General features: G+C 36.2%; 2 protein-coding genes and 1 pseudogene across 5 annotated transcripts in view; 2 read left to right on the top strand and 1 right to left on the bottom strand.

The window, feature by feature from the left end:
• PTGR2 (prostaglandin reductase 2) overlaps positions 1 to 3,314 on the top strand; it is a 59,202-nt gene extending 55,888 nt beyond the window's left edge. For both annotated transcript variants that reach the window (XM_074235751.1, XM_074235750.1), the window contains 2 exons: positions 1,331 to 1,370; positions 2,292 to 3,314. In XM_074235751.1, the coding sequence (XP_074091852.1) occupies positions 1,331 to 1,370; positions 2,292 to 2,356 (105 nt within the window). In that variant the 3' untranslated portion in view covers positions 2,357 to 3,314. The remainder of the gene's footprint in view (positions 1 to 1,330; positions 1,371 to 2,291) is intronic.
• Positions 3,315 to 12,182: 8,868 nt separating this feature from the next.
• Positions 12,183 to 24,508, top strand: part of ZNF410 (zinc finger protein 410) — a 46,404-nt gene continuing 34,078 nt past the window's right edge. For all 3 annotated transcript variants that reach the window (XM_074235749.1, XM_074235747.1, XM_074235748.1), the window contains exons 1-3: positions 12,183 to 12,264; positions 20,241 to 20,282; positions 20,423 to 20,601. In XM_074235749.1, coding sequence (XP_074091850.1) covers positions 20,569 to 20,601 — 33 coding nt within the window. In that variant the 5' untranslated portion in view covers positions 12,183 to 12,264; positions 20,241 to 20,282; positions 20,423 to 20,568. The remainder of the gene's footprint in view (positions 12,265 to 20,240; positions 20,283 to 20,422; positions 20,602 to 24,508) is intronic.
• Positions 22,637 to 23,442, bottom strand: LOC141522367 (SAGA-associated factor 29 pseudogene; annotated as a pseudogene).

Here is a 24,508-nt window from a genome sequence, read left to right as displayed (position 1 = left end):
TTTTAATATCAAATCATTTCTGAATTTGCCCTTTACCACTCTCCTACCTGTGAGCCATGCCTTATAACAAAGAATAAGAAGGGAAAAAAGAGAAGACAAAGTAAATCTGGTGGTATATACAATATTCCACTCCCATAGTCTCTCTCCTTGTTTAATTATAGGGGTCAAGTGCCTCAAAGAAAATATTTTAGATGGAAAATATTCCTTAATGATCATCTAGTTCAATAGTTTACTTTGCAGTAAAGTAAGGGGAGGGGAAAGGAGGCCAAAAGTCAGAAGGAATCTGTTAAGAATAAAGCATTTAAGGGGCGGCTAGTGGCGCAGTGGATAAAGCACCGGCCCTGGAGTCAGGAGTACCTGGGTTCAAATCCGGTCTCAGACACTTAATAATTACCTAGCTGTGTGGCCTTGGGCAAGCCACTTAACCCCGTTTGCCTTGCAAAAAAAAAAACTAAAAAAAAAAGAATAAAGCATTTAATTTCTTAGTCATTTAGGGAGAAAATGACTGATTCAAAATGTGCACACACTTCTATTAAAATTATTATTTTAATGTGAAAATTCTAAATTATGCATTAAAAAATAAATATATGATTAGTCGTACTAAAACTTATCCTTTACCAAGGTTACAGGGCAGCTTAGTAACATAGTGGGTAGAATACCGAGCCTTGCCTCAAAGTGAATTATCTTCATGAATTCAAATTTGACCTCTGACACTTGTTAGGTTTATGATCCTGGATAAATCATGTAACCCTCTTTGCCTCAGTTTTCTCATCTGTAAAATGAACTAGAGAAGGAAATGGAAAAACATTTCAGGATCTTTGCCAATTCCAAATGGATCAAAAAGAGTTGGACATGATTGAAAATGACAGAACAAGGGCCAGCTAGGTGGCACAGTGATCAGACCACTGACCCTGGAGTCAGGAGGACCTGAGTTCAAATTTGGGTTCAGACACTTAATAATTATTCAGCTGTGAGACCTTGGGCAAGTTACTTAACCCTACTGCCTTGCAAAAAACTAAAAAGTAAGAAAATGATTGAAAAATAACAAAGGTTATGTTTGGGTTTTGGCTTCTTTGATTTGGTAAAAAAAATTTCAATTTTATTTGTTTATTTGACAGAGAAACTTGGGGGTAAAGTATGAGAGAGGGAAAGAAGCAAAATTGGAATATTAGCTGATGAGAAAAACATATTTCATTTATAAAATTATGATTTCTTTACTTTTACGGATCATCTGTTGCATATTAGAAGTAAACCTTTCTCAAAAGGAAGAAGTACTAGTTTGCCTTTGCAAAATAAGGAAGAAAATTTATTCCATTATTTTGACTTGTAGATCAGAGAGACAGTGATCAATGGCTTGGAAAACATGGGAGGTAAGATGATCTGAAACTTTTTAATAATTCAAGTGTAAGTTCTTGCTCTGAACTAGTACTTTAACAGGCATTTCCTTTTTTTATCTGTGTTATATGTCATATTTTATTTTCTGGGAAACAGTAATTTGAATGAAATATAAACTTATATAACAAGATTCAACTTAATGATATTTAGGAGGACATATCTCATTTTATGAGGTTCTTAATTCCCCAGATAGTTTGTATACAGCTTATATATTATATAGAATGAGTGAAGAATACTTTTCACAGATTGAGGGAAAATTTTAATATTTAATTCTCATGAAAATATTATTTTTTTGTCCCCACATGCATAATTTTCAACATTCTCTTAGACTTTTCTTTGGTGAATATGTCTATATGTACTTAGCTAATAGAATTTTATTGCTGTTTTATTTTAAAAGTTTTTATTTTCTGAAATCTTTTATTTTCCATTAGAAAAATATGAATTATATTTGCCTTAGGAGAAATCCATATTGTCAATATTGTAAAAACAACTACTCTTTTGAAATACCATATTTCATATACACAGAAGTCTTAATAGATTCTAGTTTTATTTATTATCTTGTTTAATCATTGTTATTCATATTCTTTATAAGGGATTATTTCAAACCTTTTTTCACTTATTTTCTCTCCTGAACTTATAGTGTATGAATATGAAACAGATGGACATTTTCAGTTCATGCACTAATGTTTAAGTAATTTCTTACTTTGATTTGGACCACTCAGTGTGCTACAAATCTGATATAATCATTTTAGGATGTCATTCAGAATTATAAAACTCTTATTTCAATATATGGATATTTAATGTTATTTTGAGCTTTTGCAACAATTATTTATGTCACTGGTGATACCATATAACCGGCACTAATTCTTTAAGATAATTTATTTTTTCTTTTTCAGTTGCCTTCCAATCTATGATGACAGGAGGCAATATTGGGAAGCAAATAGTTCATATTTCCGAATAAAAATCTTTGTCCTTTGATTGAATTACACGTGAACAAGTACATCAAGCAGATTTTTTCAACTTTAACAAGAGAGACTTCAGAGTTTGTTAATAGTTATAATATTAATTAAACTAATTTTTGTTTAGTCTTATTTGGTTTCATATTCTACAGCTTTGGTGATAACTTCTTTGGAACTTTAATGATAATTATTCCTTCCAACTTAATACACCTATATACAACTAATTACAGCATAACAAGATTGGCATGAACTATTTTTCATTTTCTTTTGGGAGTTAGCAATATATAGGATATTTGTATTAGATATTTTGAAGCATAGAAGATTTCAGATTCCTGAAAAAGACAACCTTGACTGTATTCAGATTGCTCAATTATGTTTTGTCTTAAAGAAAATAGAAGAACTGTAGAGTTTAAACAAAGACCAAAGTCTATTCAATTTTTTTTAAAGTGTCTTATGTACTACATAATTTTGCTATCTCTAATATTTTATTTTCTCCTCGAGGATATGATTTCTCTCCCAACACATTCAATTTTAATCAATGTATAGCATGGAAACAATGAAAAGATTATCAGACTGCCTTCTGTGGGGGGGATGGGTGGAGGGAAAGGAGGGGAGTGGAAAAATTGTAAAATTCAAAACCTTACCAAAAGTGATAGGCAGGGGTGGACAGTGGATAGAGCACTGGCCCTGGAGTCAGGAGGACCTGGGTTCAAATTTGGCGTCAGACATTTAATAATTACCTAGATGTGTGGCCTTGGGCAAGCTACTTTAACCCTGTTTGCCTTGCCAAAAAAAAAAAAAAAAAAGAATGGGAACTGAATCTTTATAGGAACATCTGTAAAATGTATTGAAATGGAATACAAAATACAAAACTATGTAATATACAAGCACAAATCTGAATCTAATCCATTGAAAAAAATTATAAATTTTTTAAAAATAAAAAAAGTTGATTAAAATAAATGTAGATACATGGGTATGGCATTGGTTTCCCAGTTCTCTCTAGGTTCTCTTCCTAAACTGGAGCTGGCTCACTCATCCTATTTGTACCCATTCCATTTGGGGTGGTTATTTCTGTTATTTCTCATCTTTAGGGTCCTAATAATAGCCCTGCTTATGAGGAGAGGAAAAATGTGCTTTGCTTTTCATTTATACAAAATAGTCAAAATAATACAGTTGATTCTGAAGTATCAAATATTTATTAATCAAAAACGTAAGCACAAAAAAATCATAAAATAATATTTTCAAGAGAAGGAAAAAGTATGAGTATGTGTCTATAAAACTGGGACACATTATTCTGTTAATATATACCATGTTCATGAGGAAAAGTGGACAGCAAAGAAACTTAGTAGTGAAGCACTCTAAGGAAGCACATGTGCCCAGCTTACAACTCTGGACTGCAGACCCTAAAAATTCTGTACTTTACCTGTTGTGTAGGCCTTCTCTTGTGAGTGTCTCTACTCTCCTACTGAATAAGCCTCCTTCTACATTAGGCAAGCAGTTTTAAGCTTTTTTCCTAAACTAGTACATTACACTCTTTCAGTGAAATAGCAGCCCTAATTCTACAGTCTTTAGCTTTCCAAATTTGTTCCCTTAAGTTGCTCTATGGGTTCCATGCTAAAGAACAATTCAAACCCAAACATCTCTTCACACATCAGGATCCTTGCTTCTCCAATCACCTCCCAATAGCATCTTTACACATTGTTTGTCTACAGTCAGCTGGAAACTGCTGTTTTATTTTCTCATTCTCTTCCTGCTATTTCTTTTCATGCATCTGTAGGCCATCTCTGCCCAGCTTTTGTTTTTCTTTCCATTACCAGGTTATCTTTTCAGGTGAATATTGTATTATTCTTTTATATAGCTCCCTCTCTTCTCCGTCATCTCATCCCATGCCTCACAAATCAGGATTCCCTTAGGAAGTGACTCATCTCTAATTTGAGTTGAGAAACCCAAGATCTACATTGCTATCAAGTATTCTGCAAGCAATTATTACACAATAGTTCTGAAATAATTCAATGAATTATATGGTGAATATTTAATAAACACCTATCCTAAGCATAGCATTTTACAAGATGCAGTGGGAGTATGTAAAATACCACTCTTACTCAAACAGCTTATTCATGAATAAGAAGTACTAAACAATATTACAAAAACTCAGACTCAAACTTAAGTCACCATATAAAATGATGAATAATTTTCACATTGTATTACTAATTTACATAAACAATTACAAAAAAGTTTCTTTTGGACAGGTCTATTATTTCTATTTTTATGTTTAAAAGCATGGAATGTAATAAATTATTGATATATGCTTACTATTGTTGAATATATACCCCTATGTGTAATTGAATACAAAAAAAAAAATCAAACGAGACAATTCAACCCCTCTAATGAAGTGGACCCCAGTCCTACCTCAGAGTCTAAGATAGCCCCTAATTCCAATTTCTTATTTTTATAAGGCTCAATACCAAATTTAATACTTGAGCATTCTAAAGCAGCTATACAAAGTATAGCATCCCATTGGTTGACATAAGCTAAAATAAGCAAAAATGGTGTGTCAGCAGGGTCATGGGTGGGTAAAACGGAATATCTCCACTGACTAGGTGGTCATAAGATTAATGGGCCTCCCCATAGGTTGGGCAAGATAGTATTAGCTATACATAAGCTTCAAAAACAAATCAAATTGGAGGGGATTTTCTGCCTGCCCCCCCCCCTGCTTGATTTGGTCATGGAATTTGAGCAAGACAGGATGGAGATATCCATGTCAATGTTCTCAAATAAACTCTATAGCTGATAAGCAAGCAGTGAACATTGCATTAAAGTTTGAGATCAATTATTGGGCCTTTCTATTAGAACCTATATCCTATGTAATTTATATAAAATATGGATTAATACATTGTTTTATACCTTTTATTAGAAACTTGATATGTATTCTAGATGAAAATAATAAAATAATTGCCAACAATCATTACCCTTTATAGAATCATAATGAACTAATACTGATTAGAGCTCAAGTAGGGGTCCTCAATTAATCAAATCTCTCACAGGCAAAGAACCAAAGTGAGTGGGACTGCATATTGGTCTAGGAAGGAAAGGCCTCTACTGTGACATACATAAAGTTTGAGAGACAATTTCTGGGTCATTTATTAATCATGTTAGTAGATAATTAATAAAAGGGGACAGAGGCACTCTTGAATGCCAAAGATCATTCATGGGATTCACTCAGTGAATAAAGGCTTATATGCCTTTGAAAGAGTGGAGGTTCCTGTGTCAAAGTATCAATCAGCTCTGATTGGTTAACATGTAAAGAGAGAATGACTATTATAATGAGAGGTCCACTTCTTATAATAAAGGACTGGAGGGTGTGACTCTAATCACATTAGCTCTCAAACCACCCCCAGACTCATAGATAAAGGATTTACTACCAGAAAAAGTTTTATAAATTCAATACATGGCCCCATGATTCTATGATTCTATTGCATGTTATCATGATTGTTATATAGGTTCCTTAGCCTCTCCCACATGAGGAATGGTTATTGAAGGTGTTCTTTCTTTGTGTCAATAACATGTTACACAATCATAACTGTAAATCAAAACCCAGAAATAATTGCATGGTTCCACTAAAGATTTAATTAGTACAGCAGTTAGGGTTCATAACTGAATTTTATTGGTAAAGGCTATTAAAATCAAAGAAATTCCTATAAAATCACAATAAGAACGTCAGATAACTCAGCTTTGCTATTCTAACCCAAATCTCTTCTTAATCTATCAAGAATAAAAAGGGAAGGGGCAGCTAGGTGGCCTAGTGGATAGAGCATCGGCCCTGGAGTCAGGAGGACCTGAGTTCAAATCTAGACTCAGACACTTAATAATTACCTAAGCTGTGTGACCTTGGGCAAGTCACTTAACCCCATTGCCCTGCAAAAAAAAAAAACCTTACAAGAATAAAGAGGGAAAAGATAAAAAGCAAGAAAAAGTATAGGAAAAAAAATAAAAATGATAAAGCCATATGGAACCATAGACGAGGTAGCCCTCAAGTCAGAGCTGATGCTTAGACCTGATTTGCCTCCTCTTTTTCCCACTTGACCAGGCCCCATCCTCCAAAGCAACCTTTACTGACCAAAACTTGAGGAATTCTTGGTTGGATTGATTTCACTTTAGTCAAGCTTGGTAAAGATTGTTACTCTTCAGTTCCACCTCTAAAATAATTCATTGGGTTTAACTGTTTTTTAGCCCCACTTTTCTTTAGCCAAAGGTAGAATATGGTATACAGCTTGAGAACAAGGCTACAGGTAAGTTATTGCTATAAAACCTAACCTGATTTAGTAACCCTTCCTGTTGAAAATAGTGACAAAGCTGAGACTTCCCTGGTCAGTCAGGCTGTCAGACCTGGTCTTTCCCTGCCCTAACTCTCAAAAAAAATTTTCCCTCTGCCCCAAGCCTGAGGGGATTCCTTGCTTACTCTCATTTCTATCAGCCTGAGGGGATTCCTTGCTTACTCTCATTTCTATCAGTCGGACCTCAGTGTGAAATTCTTTCCCCATCCAAATCAGATTCAATTGAAATGATCTAGTGGGAAATCCATGCAAGTCTTTGTAAATGTAAATTTGTAAATTAAGCTTATCCCTTACAAATGCTAAAAAAAAAACCCAACAACCCAACAACCCAATTATACAAATGAACAAATTTCACAAAATATTTAAAATGTGTTAAATGTTCCTCCACTAAAGTTTGTTTTTTATTTCAAGTTAACAATATGGATTAACCTTGATAAATTTGAAGAGGGACATTATTAAGCTGATCCCAGGTTTTGACTACAAATATTCTCAAAGCTCTAGAGAGTGATAAAGCAATTGTGATTTGTATCTATGGAGGGAGTATATGCAACAATAAAATTATAAATTCTTCACCTTTATATGCTCTATATTGTTGAGACCAATATAGATAAATGAAATATGATCTTTCACTTAGAGGAAAGGATTCTTAATTCATTTTTGTGTATCATAGATTCCTTTGGTAATTTGGTGATGCCTATAGATTTTTTTCCCAGAAATGCATAAATGCATTTATGAAATATACAGAAAATTACCAAAGAAACCAATTATATTGAAATGCAGACAGTTTTTAAAAAGTGGATAAAGACTGTCAGGCATACTAGCTAGATCATTTTTTTGTAAAAGGCAAAGTGAGAAGGATCAATTCTAGAGTAAAGACAATGGAAATAAAGGGGGCAGTTGGGAAAGATGGAGGAAGAATCAACAGGACTTGATATAGATAAAATTAAGGGGGATACAGTAAGAGAAGTAGAAATCTAAGATGATTGAGGCTTTGAATAAAAGTTCTGGGAGGATGCTGATGCTAACAAGACAAACAGGCAAGGTAGGGGAAGGTAGGTTTTGGAGAATGATGAATTTTGTTTTGGGTTTAAACTGAAAGAATCAGCAATCAACTTGTTCAATCTCAATTTTGTAGATGAAGAAATTGATACTGAGAGAGCTTAACATTCAGGTAGAGATCTGCAAAGTCAGGTCACTGGGCAAAATATTGTCTGAGTGACCCTCATATTTTAATCTTGACTTTTGGTACTATGCTCAGCCAGACTTTAGGAGAGGGTGAGATCCCTTTTAGACTAATTCCATTGCCTACTGACTAATCCTATCACTTTAGGACTATGGATGGTTTTTTTACTCTGGCAAAGATCTACTGTAATTCCAAACTTCTACTATAATCAGAATTTGCCTGAGGCCTAGGGCCCATGGAGGAAAGGTGCTGCTGGCACATGGTTCAAGAATACATGGGGTTGGTCAGACATGTAGGAGTCTTACATGGACACAGACTGGAGAGGACAGGGGACAGGTAGAGTACCCAAATACATTGCACCCAAAGGAAAGTTAGACCGTAGGGCCAGACTTTCAAGTAGGTGGGGCAGATTGGAGCAAAGGTTCTCCTCTTCTGGCCCTAGATGTTTTAGCTGCAGCAACAGTAGTAACTTTCTCTTTGCCCCTATCTTCTGCTTTTATTTGGAGGCTTTTTTTTTTTTTGGTGATGGGGCCAAATAAAGAGGGGTGGAGAGTTCTTGGAGCACTGAGCTGAGGGACAGGAGCAGCAAGGGCGGGGTATAATTATTATTTAATAGGTGTTTTGGGAAATGCAGATTTCTTTCAGAATTTTTTTACTAAAAGTTGAATTTGCTAAATGTGAATTTACATAAAGTTAGAACTATGCTTGCAATCAGATAGACATATTCAGGAGTTCAAATCAGGTCTCAAACACTTACTAGTATAACAATCACTTTACCCTGCTTGCCTCTGTTTCCTTATGTGTAAAGTGAACTGGAGAAGAAAATGGCAAATTACTCTGGTATCTTTGCTGAGAAAACCCTAAATGAGGTCACAAAGAGTCAAATAGAACTGAAACGAGTCAACAACAAACCAGTGCCTGTACTCCCATCACTTGAGAATTAATCTAATCTCCCAATGATTGGGGAGGAACTGAGATGACATTTATCCTACCTCCTTGTACATAAATTGTTCTACTACTTTCTATAAAAGCAGGCTGGATCTTAGTTTTGGCCTGTCCCCATTGCTTAGTACATTGTAAGGGCTTAATATATATATTTTTTGGATTGGTTTGAAAGAACAGAAGAGACTAAAGAATCCAAATAGACATGAAATCTTTCCTCTGCCCTGCTTCCACCAGCTGTGCCCCAGCTCTCATAAAGGCAAGGCATGGACCTCCACAAGTGAGGGGAGCCCCACTAATGATCTTTGGAGCTTGGGTTGCATAAAAATAAAAGGTATCAATAAAGTTTGTTATAAAAAACCCCACAAAAAAGCACAGGCACCTGTGCCCCCTTGTCCACACACACACATAAAATAGCATTCCACATACTATTTATGAACTAAAATGAAATAAAACTAGTATTATATTATACACGATGAAAAGAAAAAGTACAGAATTCCATCAGAAACTTAAGACATGCTTAACACAGACTTGCTAAATAATGAGCATCTAAATCTTATAAGTTATCTAAAAAATGAGATAAAATAGGAACTCATAAAAACACTCTCAAAGCTAATACTTTTGGAAAACCATGATCCACTTAATTCTTGGTCCACTTAATTCCAAGTACTTCTTCAATTTGCTTTGATTACTTTAATTCTATTAATTCTGATTGTTAAAGTCTAAGGATTTGGGGGTAAACCTTTGGTTCTCTTTGTATATTTTTGTCTGTTTCTACTGATGTTGATTATGTTTATAAAAGAACTTTTAAAGCTATGAAAATGAATTGCATACATGGGTATGCTATGTATATTATGGTGCATCTTCATTAAGTAGTACATATTTTGTTTTTAGTTTTCTGAAGTTTGGAAAGCAATTTGATTTTTGCTAGGAATAAAAATATGTTAGAGGTGAAAGGTTGGAGATTATTTAGTTCAAATTGAAATTCAGAAGTAAAATAACTTGTTTGCAAGTAAGTGGCAGAGTAGGACACAAACTCAGTTATTTTGACTCCAAGTCCAGTATTGTACTGGTTAAAATAAATTAATCATAGAACTTAGAGATTGGCGTTTAGTTATTTTATGGAATTAAAAAAATAGCGTTCTCAGAAAAGTTTAGAAGGAAAAACAATTAACTTGTCAACAGTTCTAGATCTAAGTCTTATTTACAATATGTGTGACCCGGCAATTCACTTAAATCTTTTAGCCCCTATTTACTCATCTGTAAAATGAGGGAGTTCATCTGAATAAGCTTTTAACTCTAACATGTTGTGATTTGTAGGGAACTATATTCACAAAATTTTGAACTGAATCTGAAATTGAGGTGTAAAGTTCAATTATTAAATACTTAAGAGTGGTATAATCCTGGACACACCATTTAATCTTGTTCCCTCATTTGTTTCCTATCTGTAAAATATCTAGGAAAACTATCTGATCTACCTATATTAGAGTTCTTATGAAAAGAAAAAATATAGAAAAAGAAGGTATTATAAAGCACCTTATAAATGTCGGTAATTATTACTGCTGAATGAGTTTAATACAAATGACATACAGCTCTCCCGTATTACAATAGAAGCTCCTTGAGAAGGGCTGTCTTGCTTTTCTTTTTATGTTCCCAGCACGTAGAAGATAGTGATACTATGTGGCCCAGTTAAAAAGAACGTAGTACTTGATATAGTAAGACAAATTCAAATTCTGCCTCAGGCACTGATTGGCTGCTTGATGATGCTAAGGAAGTCATATATCTAGAAGTCTCAGTTTCCTGGATTGTAAAAAGGAGATAGGTTATTATAAGGATCAAATGGAGTATAATGGTCATATGGAAAGTGCTAGTCATTATCTGCTCCCCCGCCCATAGATTTTGAGTTTCAAGTGACTTTAGATTAAAACAGACCCCTTCATTTTATGAAAGAAGAGGCTAATTGAGTTATGGAATTTGGAGTAAGGAAGATCTGCCTTTTTATTTTGCCTGAGGTACTCATTAACTCTGTAACTGGGTAAATCACTTAACCTCTGGCTCTTTCCTCATCTGTAGATGAAGATAATAATATTACCTATCCTTCAGGGTTATTGTGAGGATCAAATGAGATAATATATGAAAAAATGATTTGCAATCCTGAAAGTACTATAAAAGGGTAGCAATTACTACTAACTACTTTTTAAATTTATTAGATCATAGATTTAGAGCTGAAGGGGGTCTTAGATGGCATGGAATTTAATCCCTTCATTTTATGGAGGAGGACTCCTTGAGAGAGTTTAAATGATTTTGTCTAAAGTCACACAGTTGCTTTGGTGTAGGATTTGAACCTAGGTCTTTCTAACTTCTGAATTCAGACCTTTTTCAACTCTTTCATACTTCTTTCAACTGGTCATTTTTAAACTTATTCATTCATCAATCTTTTTTTTTTAATATTCATTTAAAACTTTTTTATTTAAAAAAGTTTTGAGTTCCAAAAGCTCTCCCTCCCTCTAACCTCTTCCCCACCTACTAAGAAGGTAAGCAATATGACAGCAATAACACATGCGAAGTCATGTGAAGCTTATTTCCATGATGCAAAAAAAAAAAAAGAAAAAGTATGCTTCAATTTGCAATCAGAGTTCTTCAGTAGAGGCGGCTAGGTGGCGTAGTGGCTAAAGCACCGGCCCTGGAGTCAGGAGGACCTGAGTTCAAATCCGACCTCAGACACTTAATAATTACCTAGCTGCGTGGTCTTGGGCAAGCCACTTAAACCCCGTTTGCCTTGCAAAAAACCTTAAAAAAAAAGTTCTTCAGTTCTCTCTGGAACCGGGTAGCATTTTGCATCATGGGTCCTTTGGAATTGTCTTGATAGGAGGAGCCAACTCTTCCCCAGTTCCTCATCGCTATCCTGTTTCTGTGACTGTGTGCAATGCTTTTTGGGTTCTGTTCACTTCACTTTGCGGCAGTTCAGACGTGTCTTCCAAGATTTCCCCAAACCCATCTGCTCCTCGTTTCTAGTAGCACAGTAACCCGTCACAAGCGGAGCCACTTTTCGCCTGCTCCTTCCTGTAGATCAGAGGGCGAGCAGGAGCCCCTTGCCCACCTTCCTCCCCGGGTGCCCTCAACCCGCCAGGTTGCGGACGCGGTGTTTGGGGTACCGAGGCATGGAATGGGCAGACCGACAAGCGCTGGCGACTGATTGGATGGGGGTGGGTTAGAGCCCGCCCCGCCTCCTCGCCTCCAACCAATGACCCAGCCCCCTGAAGGGCCTCGCTGGGCCTCCTCCCCTGTGTGGCGTGATGCTGGCCGCTTGGGGGGTGGGGGGCGGGGGGGCGGGGGGGCGGGGAGACGAAAACTTCCTGTCCCGCGCTCGAACAGCTTCCGGCAGGAGCCGGAAGCCCGGCTTCTGGACGGGCTCCGGGACTGGGGAGCGCCGGCCGCCTGGGACGCGAAGGTGAGAGCGCGGGGGGCCCGCGTCCGGTCCGGGCCCGCGCCGGGGGCGGCCGCGCGGCGGGGCCTGGCCGGGGCGGAGGCGGGCGGCGCTCCGGGGACTCTGTAAAGGGAAAGTGGGAGGGGAGCGGGGAGCCGCCGTGCCGGAGAGCCCGCTCCCGGGAGCCCGCCCGGCCCGGGGTGGGGGGGCGTCTTCGGCCGGCTCCCGGGGCCGCGGGCCTCTTCCGGCGCCCCGCTGAGCCCCGGGGTGTCCGAGGTCTCCGGCTCCTCGTCCTTGGGCGCACCCCGGCCGCCCCTGCCCCTGTCCGAGCGCCTTGTCCCAGGCCCCCGGGAAGAACGGAGGCGGTGGCCGTCCCCGTTTGGCAGAGGCCGCGTCCGGTCACGACACGCCTTCCCGGGCCGCCCTCGGCCTTCCCGCCCTTGGCGGGGGTCCGCCGGGGGTCATCCGTGCCGGGCGGAGCAGGGGCCGGCCGCTGCGGCCGCCCCTCGCCGTCCTTCCGGAGACGGGAAGGGAAGCGGGGCGCAGGGGGCCGACAGCTCGGCCCTCCTGCTTGTCTTCTGGACTCATCGCCCCCATTCATTTAATTTATGCGAACTCAAATCTCTTCGTTTGTTCCGCTTGAAACAAGAAGTTAATTTATGTTAAAAAAAAAAGTTTCACTTAGCTTCCAAGGCACTAAAAATTCCAGCCCATCCTGTCACTTTTTTTTCTATTCCAGGGCTGGAAACTAATCTTGGTCAGTTTTAAATTGAGAATGCTTGAAGTTGAGTATTTTGTTCCTTTTTTTCGATGGGGTGGTTTCTCAGAATGCAAATACTTGGTGCAGTGGTCGCAGGGTCAAAGCATTGGGTTAGGATTCTCCAGCATTCGTCAACTTAATCTTTCTGGGCTTGTTTCCTCAATTGTAAAATGAAGGGGCCAATGACCTTGAAGTTCTTTCTGCTCTAAAATTATGATCCTATAAATAACTTGTTTACTTATGTCATAAGTACAGAGAATGAAAGATAATTTTTTCAGTTTTAAAATAGAGTTGTTTGTTTTGTGATTGAAAGAGGCCACTAGTGCTATTCTGTAAGTTTATAAAAAAAAGGTCAATGTTCCCTCTTAATGGTTAGGTGACATTTGGTAAGCAGCTGCTTAATCATTTTGTGTCTTAAATTTTCTTAGCTGTAAATTATGGTGATTGATCCACCTTTCAAATTGAATTATTCTAAATGTGTTGCACTTAACAGTATAGATTGGCGTTGAGTTCCTTTGCAACTCTGAAATTCAGTGATCGTGACATTATGCTAGTTTCTAGTACTTGGTAATTAATGGCAGAAATTTGTTGATCTTTTAAAGCACTCCTATAAAGAGATGTGGAAATTATCAGTTTGCTATATGTATCATGTTTCTTGGTTTTGAAAAATGTTTTGTCTAGAAAATGCTCTACCATCAGGATTTGTGTGTTAACCTAGTAAAAGTACTGTTGACATCAATTCCTTTAGCCTAGAGAGGCCTTAAAGGAGTAAAGATAGACTGGGCAGTGATTAGAAGTGACCTCTTAAATCAGGGAACAAGCTAGTAGTATATCATTTTTTAAATTATATGCTAATAATTTTAACAAGCACATTGCTACATAATATGTGACTATTAAGCAAATATTTTGAATTATTTTTTTATGTTGAGAACTATTAACTATTTTAATGCCTATTAATAATGTGTTAGTCTTTGGATAGAAAATTGAGGCAGTTCTTGTAGAGAAAAATTCTTTTGCTAAAGTATTTTTCATACACAAGTAAATACAATGTATACACAAATAAGCATATAAATACAATGAATGGGGGGGCACACTAACTACTTGGGTGATTAGAAGAGACTTCTTGAAGGAGGTAGCACTTGAACTAAGTCTTGTAGGGAGTGAGGAAGAAAAGTATCCTAGGCATAGACTAGGATTGTATATACTATAGGCCTGTTTGACTGTAGTGTAGACTGTGAGAGGGTATAAAGTATCAACCTAGAAAGAAACTGGAGGCAGATAGTCAGGAGCTTTTATGAAAAAAGTGGAGCTAGGAGAAAATGCAAATAGCAGTGGATCGTCATGAAGCTTCTTGAGCAGAGGATTTTCTTGCTTTAGGAATATCAACTTGCCATTTATTTGGAAAGTAGAGGCAAGAGATTAGATGCAAGAAGACCAACTAAGAAATCATCCACAGAGGTGATTATCACAATGAGACTAAGGTGGTTATACTGTAAGGGATGGGGGGGGTAGGGTGGCAGGAAATGAGAGCAAAAGGTAAAAAGGATAAAATCAACAAGACCTAACAATTTACAGGTTATGGGGGAGGATTGTGTGTGAGTGGAATTGAATAGTTAAGAATGACTCACATCTTGTAAATTTAGGGTGATTGAAGAATTTCAACAGAAACAAGGAAATTAAAGAAATGGGTTTAAAGGCAAAGGTTCTGAGTTCTGTTTTGTACATTGAATTTGCAATGTCTGTTAACATCTGATGTTTACAACTGGAGAGAGAGATGAAGGCTGAAGGAGAGATTTGAGAGTCCTTGGCATAGGGAAGATAGATAATTGAATACTTGAAAGCTGTTGAGATCACTGAGAATGTAAAGCTACAAAAGGAGAAGGCCCAGGACAGTCCACAGTTGCATCCAGATAAAGGTAATTGAACATGATCCTGCAAAGAAGACTTTAGAAAGATTCATTAGATAGATAAAAGAAACAGAACATTCTTTTTAAAATTAATTAATTAATTAGACCAGTTACCTGTAAAGATAGTTTTCAACAACCTTTTTTTGTAAGATTTTGAGTTCCACATTTTTCTCTCCCCTTTTCTCTTTCCTAATAATAGAGAGTAATCTAATGTGGGTTATACATGCACAACTATGTTAAACTTATTTCCATATTAATCACATTATGCAAGAAGAATCAGAACAAAAAGGAAAAAATCATGTTGGGGAAAAAACAAAACAAATTTTAAAAATTGAAAATAGTGAGCTTTAGTCTGCATTCAAATTCCATAGCTCCTTCTCTGGATGAAGATGATATTTTCCATAACAAGTCCTTTAGAATTGTTTTGATTATTATACTGCTGAGAAGAGCAAGTCATCATAGTTGATCAGCACACAATGTTGCTGCAAAACAACATTTTCACAGAAGCACCGGAAGGAGACTAGTGAAAAATGTCAAGCAGTTTGATTACTGAGAAAAAAAGCCTTTGAGTTTTACATTTAAGTGATGATTGGTAACTTTGGAGAGTTAGTAATTGGAGTTTCAGTTGAGCAATGAGCAGAAGCAAAATTGCAAAGAATTGAAATGAGTGAGAATAGAGGCAGTAGAAGCAATAAGTATAAACTGTTATTTTTTTGACAAGTTGCATGTATAACAGTAGCTAGAGAGAATGATAGTGAAAAGTAGTTGAGACTATTTGGGGCGGCTAGGTGGCGCAGTGGATAAAGCACCGGCCCTGGAGTCAGGAGTACTACCTGGGTTCAAATCCGGCCTCGGACACTTAATAATTACCTAGCTGTGTGGCCTTGGGCAAGCCACTTAACCCCATTTGCCTTGCAAAAACCTAAAAAAAAAAAGTAGTTAGGTATTATCCACACAGCTAGTTAATTATTAAGTGTCTGAGACCGGATTTGAACCCAGGTAGTACTCCTGACTCCAGGGCCGGTGCTTTATCTGCTGTGTCACCTAGCCGCTCCTATTTGTATTATTTTAAGTAAGAAATATACTTATTTATTTGACCTGATTCTAATTTCATTTTTATTAACTATTTGAATTCTGAGTATTTTATACTTTTTTATTAGATTTTATTCAGTATAACCCCAAAGATTGATGCATATTTTTCAAAGGTTACTGAAGTTCACATACAGAAATGATTTGTTCAGCTTACATAAATTAGGAGTTAAGAGACCTAGCACTTCTACTTTTTTCAGTTTCTGTTACTTGATGATAATATTGATTAAAATGACTATAAAGTAGAATTAGATTTTTAGGGAAAGGATGCAAATTAGCAAACTTTTAGTTACGAGAACAAGAAAAAGTTCTTTAGTTGTTACTGTTGAGAAAAACTCTAGTTTCTTGTATTTACTTTGCAGCTATTACCATAGGACTGTTCTATTTGAGACTGTTAAGTTGAAGGCTTTTGTTGTTTGTTAGATGCACAAGAGAAAGTTTTGTAGAATTTGAAATTTTGATTTTTAGTATCTAAATTTCATTGAATAACAGTAACAAAATTATAGGGATCTAACTTCTTTTTTTAAGTTACTGTATAGATAATGGACCAAATCTTTTTTCTTTATGTGAGTGAAACCAAATGAAAATTTAAGAATGTGCATAGATAGCTATTGAGACACTCTTTAAGTTGGTGCTTTGGTCTTAGATCCTTAGCAGTATTGGTATAATTATTGGCCCTTGACCATGCTTCCACTGTTTATATAGCTCTTATGGCCTTTTTTTTTTTTTTTTTTTTTTTTTTTTGCTAGGCAGTGGGGTTAAGTGGATTGCCCAAGGCCACACAGCTAGGTAATTATTAAGTGTCTGAGGCCGAATTTGAACTCAGGTACTCCTGACACCAAGGCTGGTGCTCTATCCACTATGCCACCTAGCCACCCCCTTTATGGCCTTTTTTGATAGCTGTAAAGGTAAAAAGTAGAACATGGATGGGAATTGGACCTTAGATGGTAGGAAAGAAGTTTATGGGTTACTACTACTATGTCAGCACACTATTAATAGCTGCTCTTCATGAACTAAGCAGTAGGTGAAAATAGCTGTTTTGGGGATAGAAAGTAAAAGGGAAAATGTCATAAGATCAAAATCTTGTAAGAGGTTATATTGCACATAAAATTGTTGTCTGGTTTAGAATCATTAATAACGTGACTCATAATATATTAAAAATGCATTGTTGTGCTATTCATCATATCAAGGAGAAAGGGAGATCATGGAGGTTGGAATCCTGCTGACTAAGGGCAACTACAGTTGGTTGTGCCTGTCTCAGCAGATTTTTTTGGAGGGGTAGATGTCATAGTGAAAGGCCTGCCAAATGGTCTTCAGTTATTTGGTCAGCAGATAAGTTCTCTCATTTTATTTAAAAGTATTCATAAATATAGGGAAAACTAAATTAACTTGACTTAAAAGATTTTAGGAAATCAGAATTAAGTTAGGCAATGTGTTATGCTGTTTTTGCTTTTTAATTCTTTCTTGAGATTCAATTCAACGTTTATTAAGCATCTAATATGTAATAGAGACAGAAAGACAAAAATAACAATTCCCCAATCTCAAGAGTTTTAGGTATTTTAAGGAGAAGTAAGATGCAAGATAATTTGAATAGGAAGCACCGTCAACATTGGGATCTGAAGTGGTATAAAACAAGAATAACTATTTTGAACTCTTCTGTCTGACACAATATCAAATGGTAGCATTTGGAATATGACAGGAAAAAAAAGAAAGTGATACATAGCAGAAATGAAGATGTGAGAATATCATTTGCAGATGATATGAGAGAAAACCCAGATGTTTCAACCAAAAATTACTGGAAAGAGTATTCAGTAAAGTTTCTTGGCTATAAGAGATATACTAATATTACATGTAATCTCCATTGTCATGGTCTCCATTGTTGTGAATATTCTTTACCATTCAGATTATACCTATATATACCTGCTTTTCTTGTTTGACCATGGAAAAATACTTTCAATAAAGGTTAAGGTAATTTTTAAAATCTCATTTACAATAACATTAAATATTTGGGAATTAAGTTACACACACATTGTTTCAAAAGTCCTTGCGGGGGTGGGGGCACCCGCGGGCGGGGGTAGTGGATAGAGTACTGGCCCTGGAGTCAGGAGTACCTGGATTCAAACCAGTGTCAGACACTTCATAATTACCTAGCTGTGTGGCCTTGGGCAAGCCACTTAACCCCATTTGCCTTACAAAAACCTAAAATAAAAAGTCAGTGCGATTTTAAGCATATTGATCTTAAAAAAAACTCCAGGTAATAATAATGAAGATTGTAACAGTTATTCATTTTTACTTCATTAATTAGATCTACCAAAGAATATAGAAACTGAGACTTTTGGGAAACCTAGTAATGTATGTGACTTTGAACAGGACACAACTTGTAAAACTGGAATGACAGAAATAAAGGAAGAAAATTAATTAAGGGGACATTCTGGCTAGGCAAATTAATAAAGTAAAAATAATGATGTGCTCTTTTTTTAAGGTTTTTGTAAAGGCAAATGGGGTTAAGTGGCTTGCCCAAGGCCACACAGCTAGGTCTGAGGATAGAGCACCAACCCTGGAGTCAGGAGTACCTGGGTTCAAATGAGGCCTCAGACATTTATTAATTGCCTAGCTTAACCCCATTGCCTTGCAAAAAACACCTAAAAAAAAGAATTACAGAGATGCAGAAAGAAAACTGATGGAAATTTAAAAGGAATAATTGGTTAGTTAAGAAATCTTTGTTTCTTGTTAAATTTAAATCTTTTTAAAACAAGTTTATCTTGGTTTTCTTAATGTTAAACTGATATTTTAAAAAACTCAATATCTAATAGATCAGATTTCTAGATGTTGATTGTTCTTTATATTTTTTTTTAGGTTTTTTCCAAGGCAAATGGAGTTGGTTAGTTAAGAAATCTTTGTTTCTTGTTAAATTTAAATCTTTTTAAAACAAGTTTATCTTGCTTTTCTTAATGTTAAACTGATATTTTAAAAAACTCAATATCTAATAGATCAGGTTTCTAGATATTGATCTTTATATTTTTTTTTTAGGTTTTTTCCAAGGCAAATGGAGTTGGTTAGTTAAGAAATCTTTGTTTCTTGTTAAATTTAAATCTTTTTAAAACAAGTTTATCTTGCTTTTCTTAATGTTAAACTGATATTTTAAAAAACTCAATATCTAATAGATCAGGTTTCTAGATATTGATCTTTATATTTTTTTTTTAGGTTTTTTCCAAGGCAAATGGAGTTAAGTGGCTTGCCCAAGGCCACACAGCTAGGTAATTATCAAGTGTCTGAGACCGAATTTGAACCCAGGTACTCCTGACTCCAAGGCCGGTGCTTTATCCACCGCACCACCTAGCCGCCCCCTTTATATTATTTAAAGAGCAAAATTTCTTAACTTTTTAGGAAACAATCTGACTGACTGTTCTTTCCAGTGTTCCCATTCTGTTCCTTTCCAGCGTTCCAGTTTTCATTAGATGAAGAGAAAAGTTTGTCCTGGAAGCCAAAAATCAGTTTCGATTAAAACACAATAAACAGAAAGGATAGGAAGTGCTTTATTAAGTAACTTTTAGGCCAGTTCCCGATTTCTTTTAGGTTTGGGGTTTATTTCCTTGATTTGTTTAGAAAGGACTGATACGAGGAAGTAGGCATGCAGGCATACTTAAAAACATGGAAACTCAAGAGTAACTCTAGAAAAGCATGCTGATGCCAAGTAGGGACATATCCACCTATACTGGTAGAATCACTCAATTGTCTTAGGAACAGACTTTATTTTAGTGATAGCTAATTTGAAGGAAGGATCCAGGCAGTATGCCAGGTAAAAACACAAGTAAATATGCAAGGAGAAAGAGAACATGGTTAGGTAGAAGAAAGCAACTGAAAGGTATCCTATGGATAAATTTTTGTTACAGGATCATTTCATGCAAGGATAGAGATGGGGAAGAGTATGAAAGAGAGTGAGGATGCTGTGAAAGGCAAACTCAGAAAATTGTGATTAATTTTGTGTAAAAAATTGTGTTTTTTCATACACATTTTATAAATTGTTATTTCTACAGGGTGAAAAATAAGAATTTAATCAAATATTTATTGAGTTTTCCTTGGATTTATATGCACTGAACATTCTGCTTTTTAACTAATGTTTTTTTCTTTTCTGTCCTGCTAGTAATAACCATTCAAACTAATATGGACTCACAGATCCAATCTCTAAATGAATTTAGTCTGTAAGAAAATATGAATAACATTGGTTCTGTACTCTCTCTTAGGTGATCTGTGTTCACTGCTATGCCTTCATCATTTTGACAGTGGTAAGTGTGAGAAGCACTCATGAAAGTTTGATTTTAGAATAAGTTTTTGGGATGATTTTTCAAAAATTTGTTTGCTTTGTTGAGAGCTTTTTATTTTGAGTCTGAAATTCTGAGCTGACTATGTTTCTTATCTACTTTAGGTTAAATTGATTAACTACCCAGAACAACTTAACTACAAGAAGATCATTGTATTCTGTTGGGAAATATGAAAATAACAGGAGGTGGTCACTGACTGAGTGAACTTTGTAACTCCCTTTAACAGTTACAGTATTTGGAAGCTGAATCAATGTTATCGGATGAGTTAGAGTCCAAACCAGAGGTGAGCATAATCAGCTGACTTCCATGGGCCATGGACTATAATTAATCCTCAGTTTACTATTCTTTTATTAGGAGAGGTTTTTTTTTTAAAGATTTTTTAAATTAGTACTCTTGTCTCACATTTTATGTTTATGTTTATATAGACTGGAGATTATTGTAGATAATTCATAGTGACAGAATTTACATTGTTGAGAAATAATTATGTTGCTAGAACATACTATATCCTATGTAATACAAAAAATTTTAGATATTACAGAAATGTAAACCACTTTTGTTTTTTATTGATGAGCATGGACCTGATTACTATTCTTGTTTAGGAATCATGGAATCTCAGGGTTTTGGAGAGGCCACCATCCTTTATAATCCATACTAACAAGAATCCTCTCTTCAACATATTTTTAATATGTCTTTTCTTGAAGGTTGCAAATAAAGGGGAAACCTCCTGGGGTAGTCTGTTGCACTTTTTTTTTTTTATAAAGAACAATGTAATAAAAACTATACATTGTTTTCAAATCTACCCTGCCTTTCTGTGCTTTCTTCTAAGTTTCTTTTGTTCTTGACTGTGCACTTATTTTTTTCTCTCTCTCTCCACTCTACTCTAGAGTTAAAAATACGCGCACATGCACATATGCGTGTGCGCGCACACACACACACACACACACACACACACACACACACATAAAGCCATACTAATTTTAATCAGTTCTTTCTCTGGAGTGGATGGTTTCTTCCATCATCTCTGTCTTTTGTAGTTAGAATGTTTATAATTTTCAAGATGTCATTCAAATTGTTCTTAGGATAATCTGTTACTATGTAAGGTATTCTCTTGATAACTGCTCATTTCACTTTTCATTGGTTTATGTAAATCTTTCCATATTTTTCTAATATCAACCAACTCAAAATTTCTTATAACTATAATATAGAGTAATACAATATTCTGTTATAGTCATATACCATAACTTGTTTTGTAATAGATATTTTAGCCAATCTGATAGGTGTACAGTGATATCTCAAAGTTGTTTTAATTTGCATTTCTCCAATAATGATTCAGAGCAGTTTTTCCATGACTATTGTAGTTTTGATTATATTTTTGTTTCTTTGCAATTTTTTTTTTTGTAAGGCAGTGGCATTAAGTCACTTCCCTGAGGTCAGACAACTAGGTAATTATTAAGTGTCGAGTTCAGATTTGAACTCAGGTCCTCCTGACTCCAGGACCAGTGTATCTACTGCGCCACCTAGCTGCCCCAGTTTCTTTCCAGTTCTTTCCAATTCCAATTTTGTTCTTCCAGATGTCTTCATCAAAAAACTGACTTATTGATAACTTGTTGATAACAAGTATTCTTATAAAGTTTTTCATATATTTGAGAAATGAGACTTTTGTCTGAGCCATTGTCTATGAACATTTCCCCCAATTTTCTCCTTTCCTTCTAATCTTGGCTATTTTGTTTTGATTTGTTTTTGCAGAAAACCTTTTTAATATAATATAAGCAAGATTATCCATTTCTCACGTACCAATGTTCTGCCTCTCCTCTTTATTCATAAGGTGTTCCCTATCCATGAATCTGATAGGTAATATATACCATGGTCTTCTAATTTTCCTGTAATATCTTCCTTTATATTCAGATCTTGTATCCATTTTGACCTTTTCTTGATACATGCTTTAAAATACTGATGTATGCCTAATTTCTGTAGACTGCTTTCTAGCTCTTCCAACAATTTTGGCCAGTTAATGAGTTATTTTTTTTCTCCAGTTATAGGACAATTACTTTACTCCTTTTGCAGTAACGTAAATTCTCAAAGCATAAAAAAAATTTACCCTTAGTTCAGTCTTATGACCAAAGGGTATAGACAGCTCCCAGTTCTCACTTGGGGAAGGGACTGAAGTTTGCAAAATTAGGGCCTTAGAAATAGATGATGTTGGGGAGAGATTATCTGCAGAGAATGATACATTAATTCTCCCCTTCAAAGGGCATGGCCGAAGAGTCAAATAATCAAAGGCAAGATAATGTAAGTCCATGATTCAGTCCAACCAAACCTCATTTCTTCTTAGATTCTTTGCAGGCCACAACAAACCTCTGGGCCACTTTGAGGGGTGGAGAAGAGCCATCTGCATAGATGGTATCTTCAAAAGGGATTGAGTAGTCCTCCTTGAGCCATTGTAGGGGAGTGTGAATCAATCCTTCTGGAATACAACTTCAGGATCTGTTTCAGGATTGACTTTTCATTATAGTATGAAGATGATTTGCCTTTGGTTCAAGGTTGTCTCTCTTTGCCTTCCTCATCAATGTCTTCTACCTCATATTGGTTGGTGGCTTGACTATAACTAACCACTTCTGTCAGAATCCCCATTCATTTGAGCAATCACTTTATTATTTGGTTTGGATACATAGTTCCCTGAAGCTGGAATGGTCCCAAGGGTGAAGACTTGTCCCTAGGTTTCCCAGTCCACAGTGGCAGCATCATAGATGCCTGATGCAACAGAGTCATCAGTACCTCTCAGTTTGTGGTTTTCCATGGATGTTCTGAATTATTGTATAATCCTGTGACTTTAGCCGTGAAGTGCCCTTTTTCCAAGCAGAATCTTGATCTCAGCCACATTATTCAGAACTTTGCAAGTATTTTGCACTCTACCTCTGCATATGCCTTGGTTTTTGTATAGAGACCTCTGAACTTTGTCCGGTAATAGGGAGATTTTGTTTTTTGTTTCATTTACTCCTGTGTCTTCTAGATATTGATTCAGGTTATTTTCACTTTAGGAGCATTCTTCTTGAGTTTGCTTGATTAATTGATGATATTCTCTGAGTAGATAAGCTGTTCGGTAGTCTGCTGACACCAAAGCCATGCCTCTGGTAAATATGGTTTTCTTCCCCCAAGGTGGCTATGGAGAAACAACTTTGCAAATTTCAAGTTGGCACACAAAGGTTATTAATTATGATGTCTGTAAAACAGAGTTGTTATTAGCTCATACTATCAACCTCATGATGCTGAAAATAAGGAATGTTCTAAGGGGCTTCCTAAATGTCAGTTTCTAACACTAATTGCTCTCTAGAGAAATATCTGTCAAAGCCATGCTCTATTTTCTCACTCCAGATGATGAATTCTAAAGCAAAATAAGTCTTATCCCCTTCCAGGTACTTAGGAGACAAACACTAGACCTTCTTTTAGCCTTCTTTTCTCCTAGTTGACATTCCAAGTTAATTCAATTCATTTTTATATAACCTGACCCTAAGACTTAGCCTTTACCATCTTGGTTTCTTTTCTTTAGATACTTGCTCTTTTTAAATCAGTGTTTAAATGAATCTTTGCAGTAACCAATTTGGATGTACCTTCTACTGATGCAGATTCTTGTCTATCATGTGAAATGTTCATCCAGTTCTATAAATTTTCTGTAAAAGGTTCACATATGCTGCTGGTGGGGGTGGGGTGGAAGGTGGGCAAGTAGTGGGGCAACTTTCTCTTCTTGATATCATAAGGACACCAGTAGAATGAATAATGGGGCTATCCAGTGGTTATCCCTCATTCTCATCACATCAGTCAAATTAGTTGCTAAATCTTGCCTTTTCTACCTCTAATAGAAACAACACCACTTAAAGAACAGTTATATAATACCTTCCTGAACACAGAAAATCAAAACATCTTATGATTAGTTATTGGGAGACCATTATAAAAATGGAAATATGTAGGATAATTACTAATATTTAATACTCTCATCTGGAAGACTTAGGATGTTAGGATTTTTTTAAATAAACTTAGGTAATATACTCCAATGACAGTCTTACTTCTGTTTCTGTTTTTGCTTATTTTCACTGAAATGTCTCTGCCTTGCTTCCTTCTTTCCTCAGTTTGTTGGTCTCGTTATATGAACATTTTCTCTTAGGATATAATGCAACTGAATAAAATAGAACATG

This window comes from Macrotis lagotis, chromosome 4, assembly GCF_037893015.1.
Source record: "Macrotis lagotis isolate mMagLag1 chromosome 4, bilby.v1.9.chrom.fasta, whole genome shotgun sequence".
Lineage (NCBI taxonomy): Eukaryota > Metazoa > Chordata > Mammalia > Peramelemorphia > Peramelidae > Macrotis > Macrotis lagotis.
This window is presented reverse-complemented; position numbering and strand designations above follow the sequence as displayed.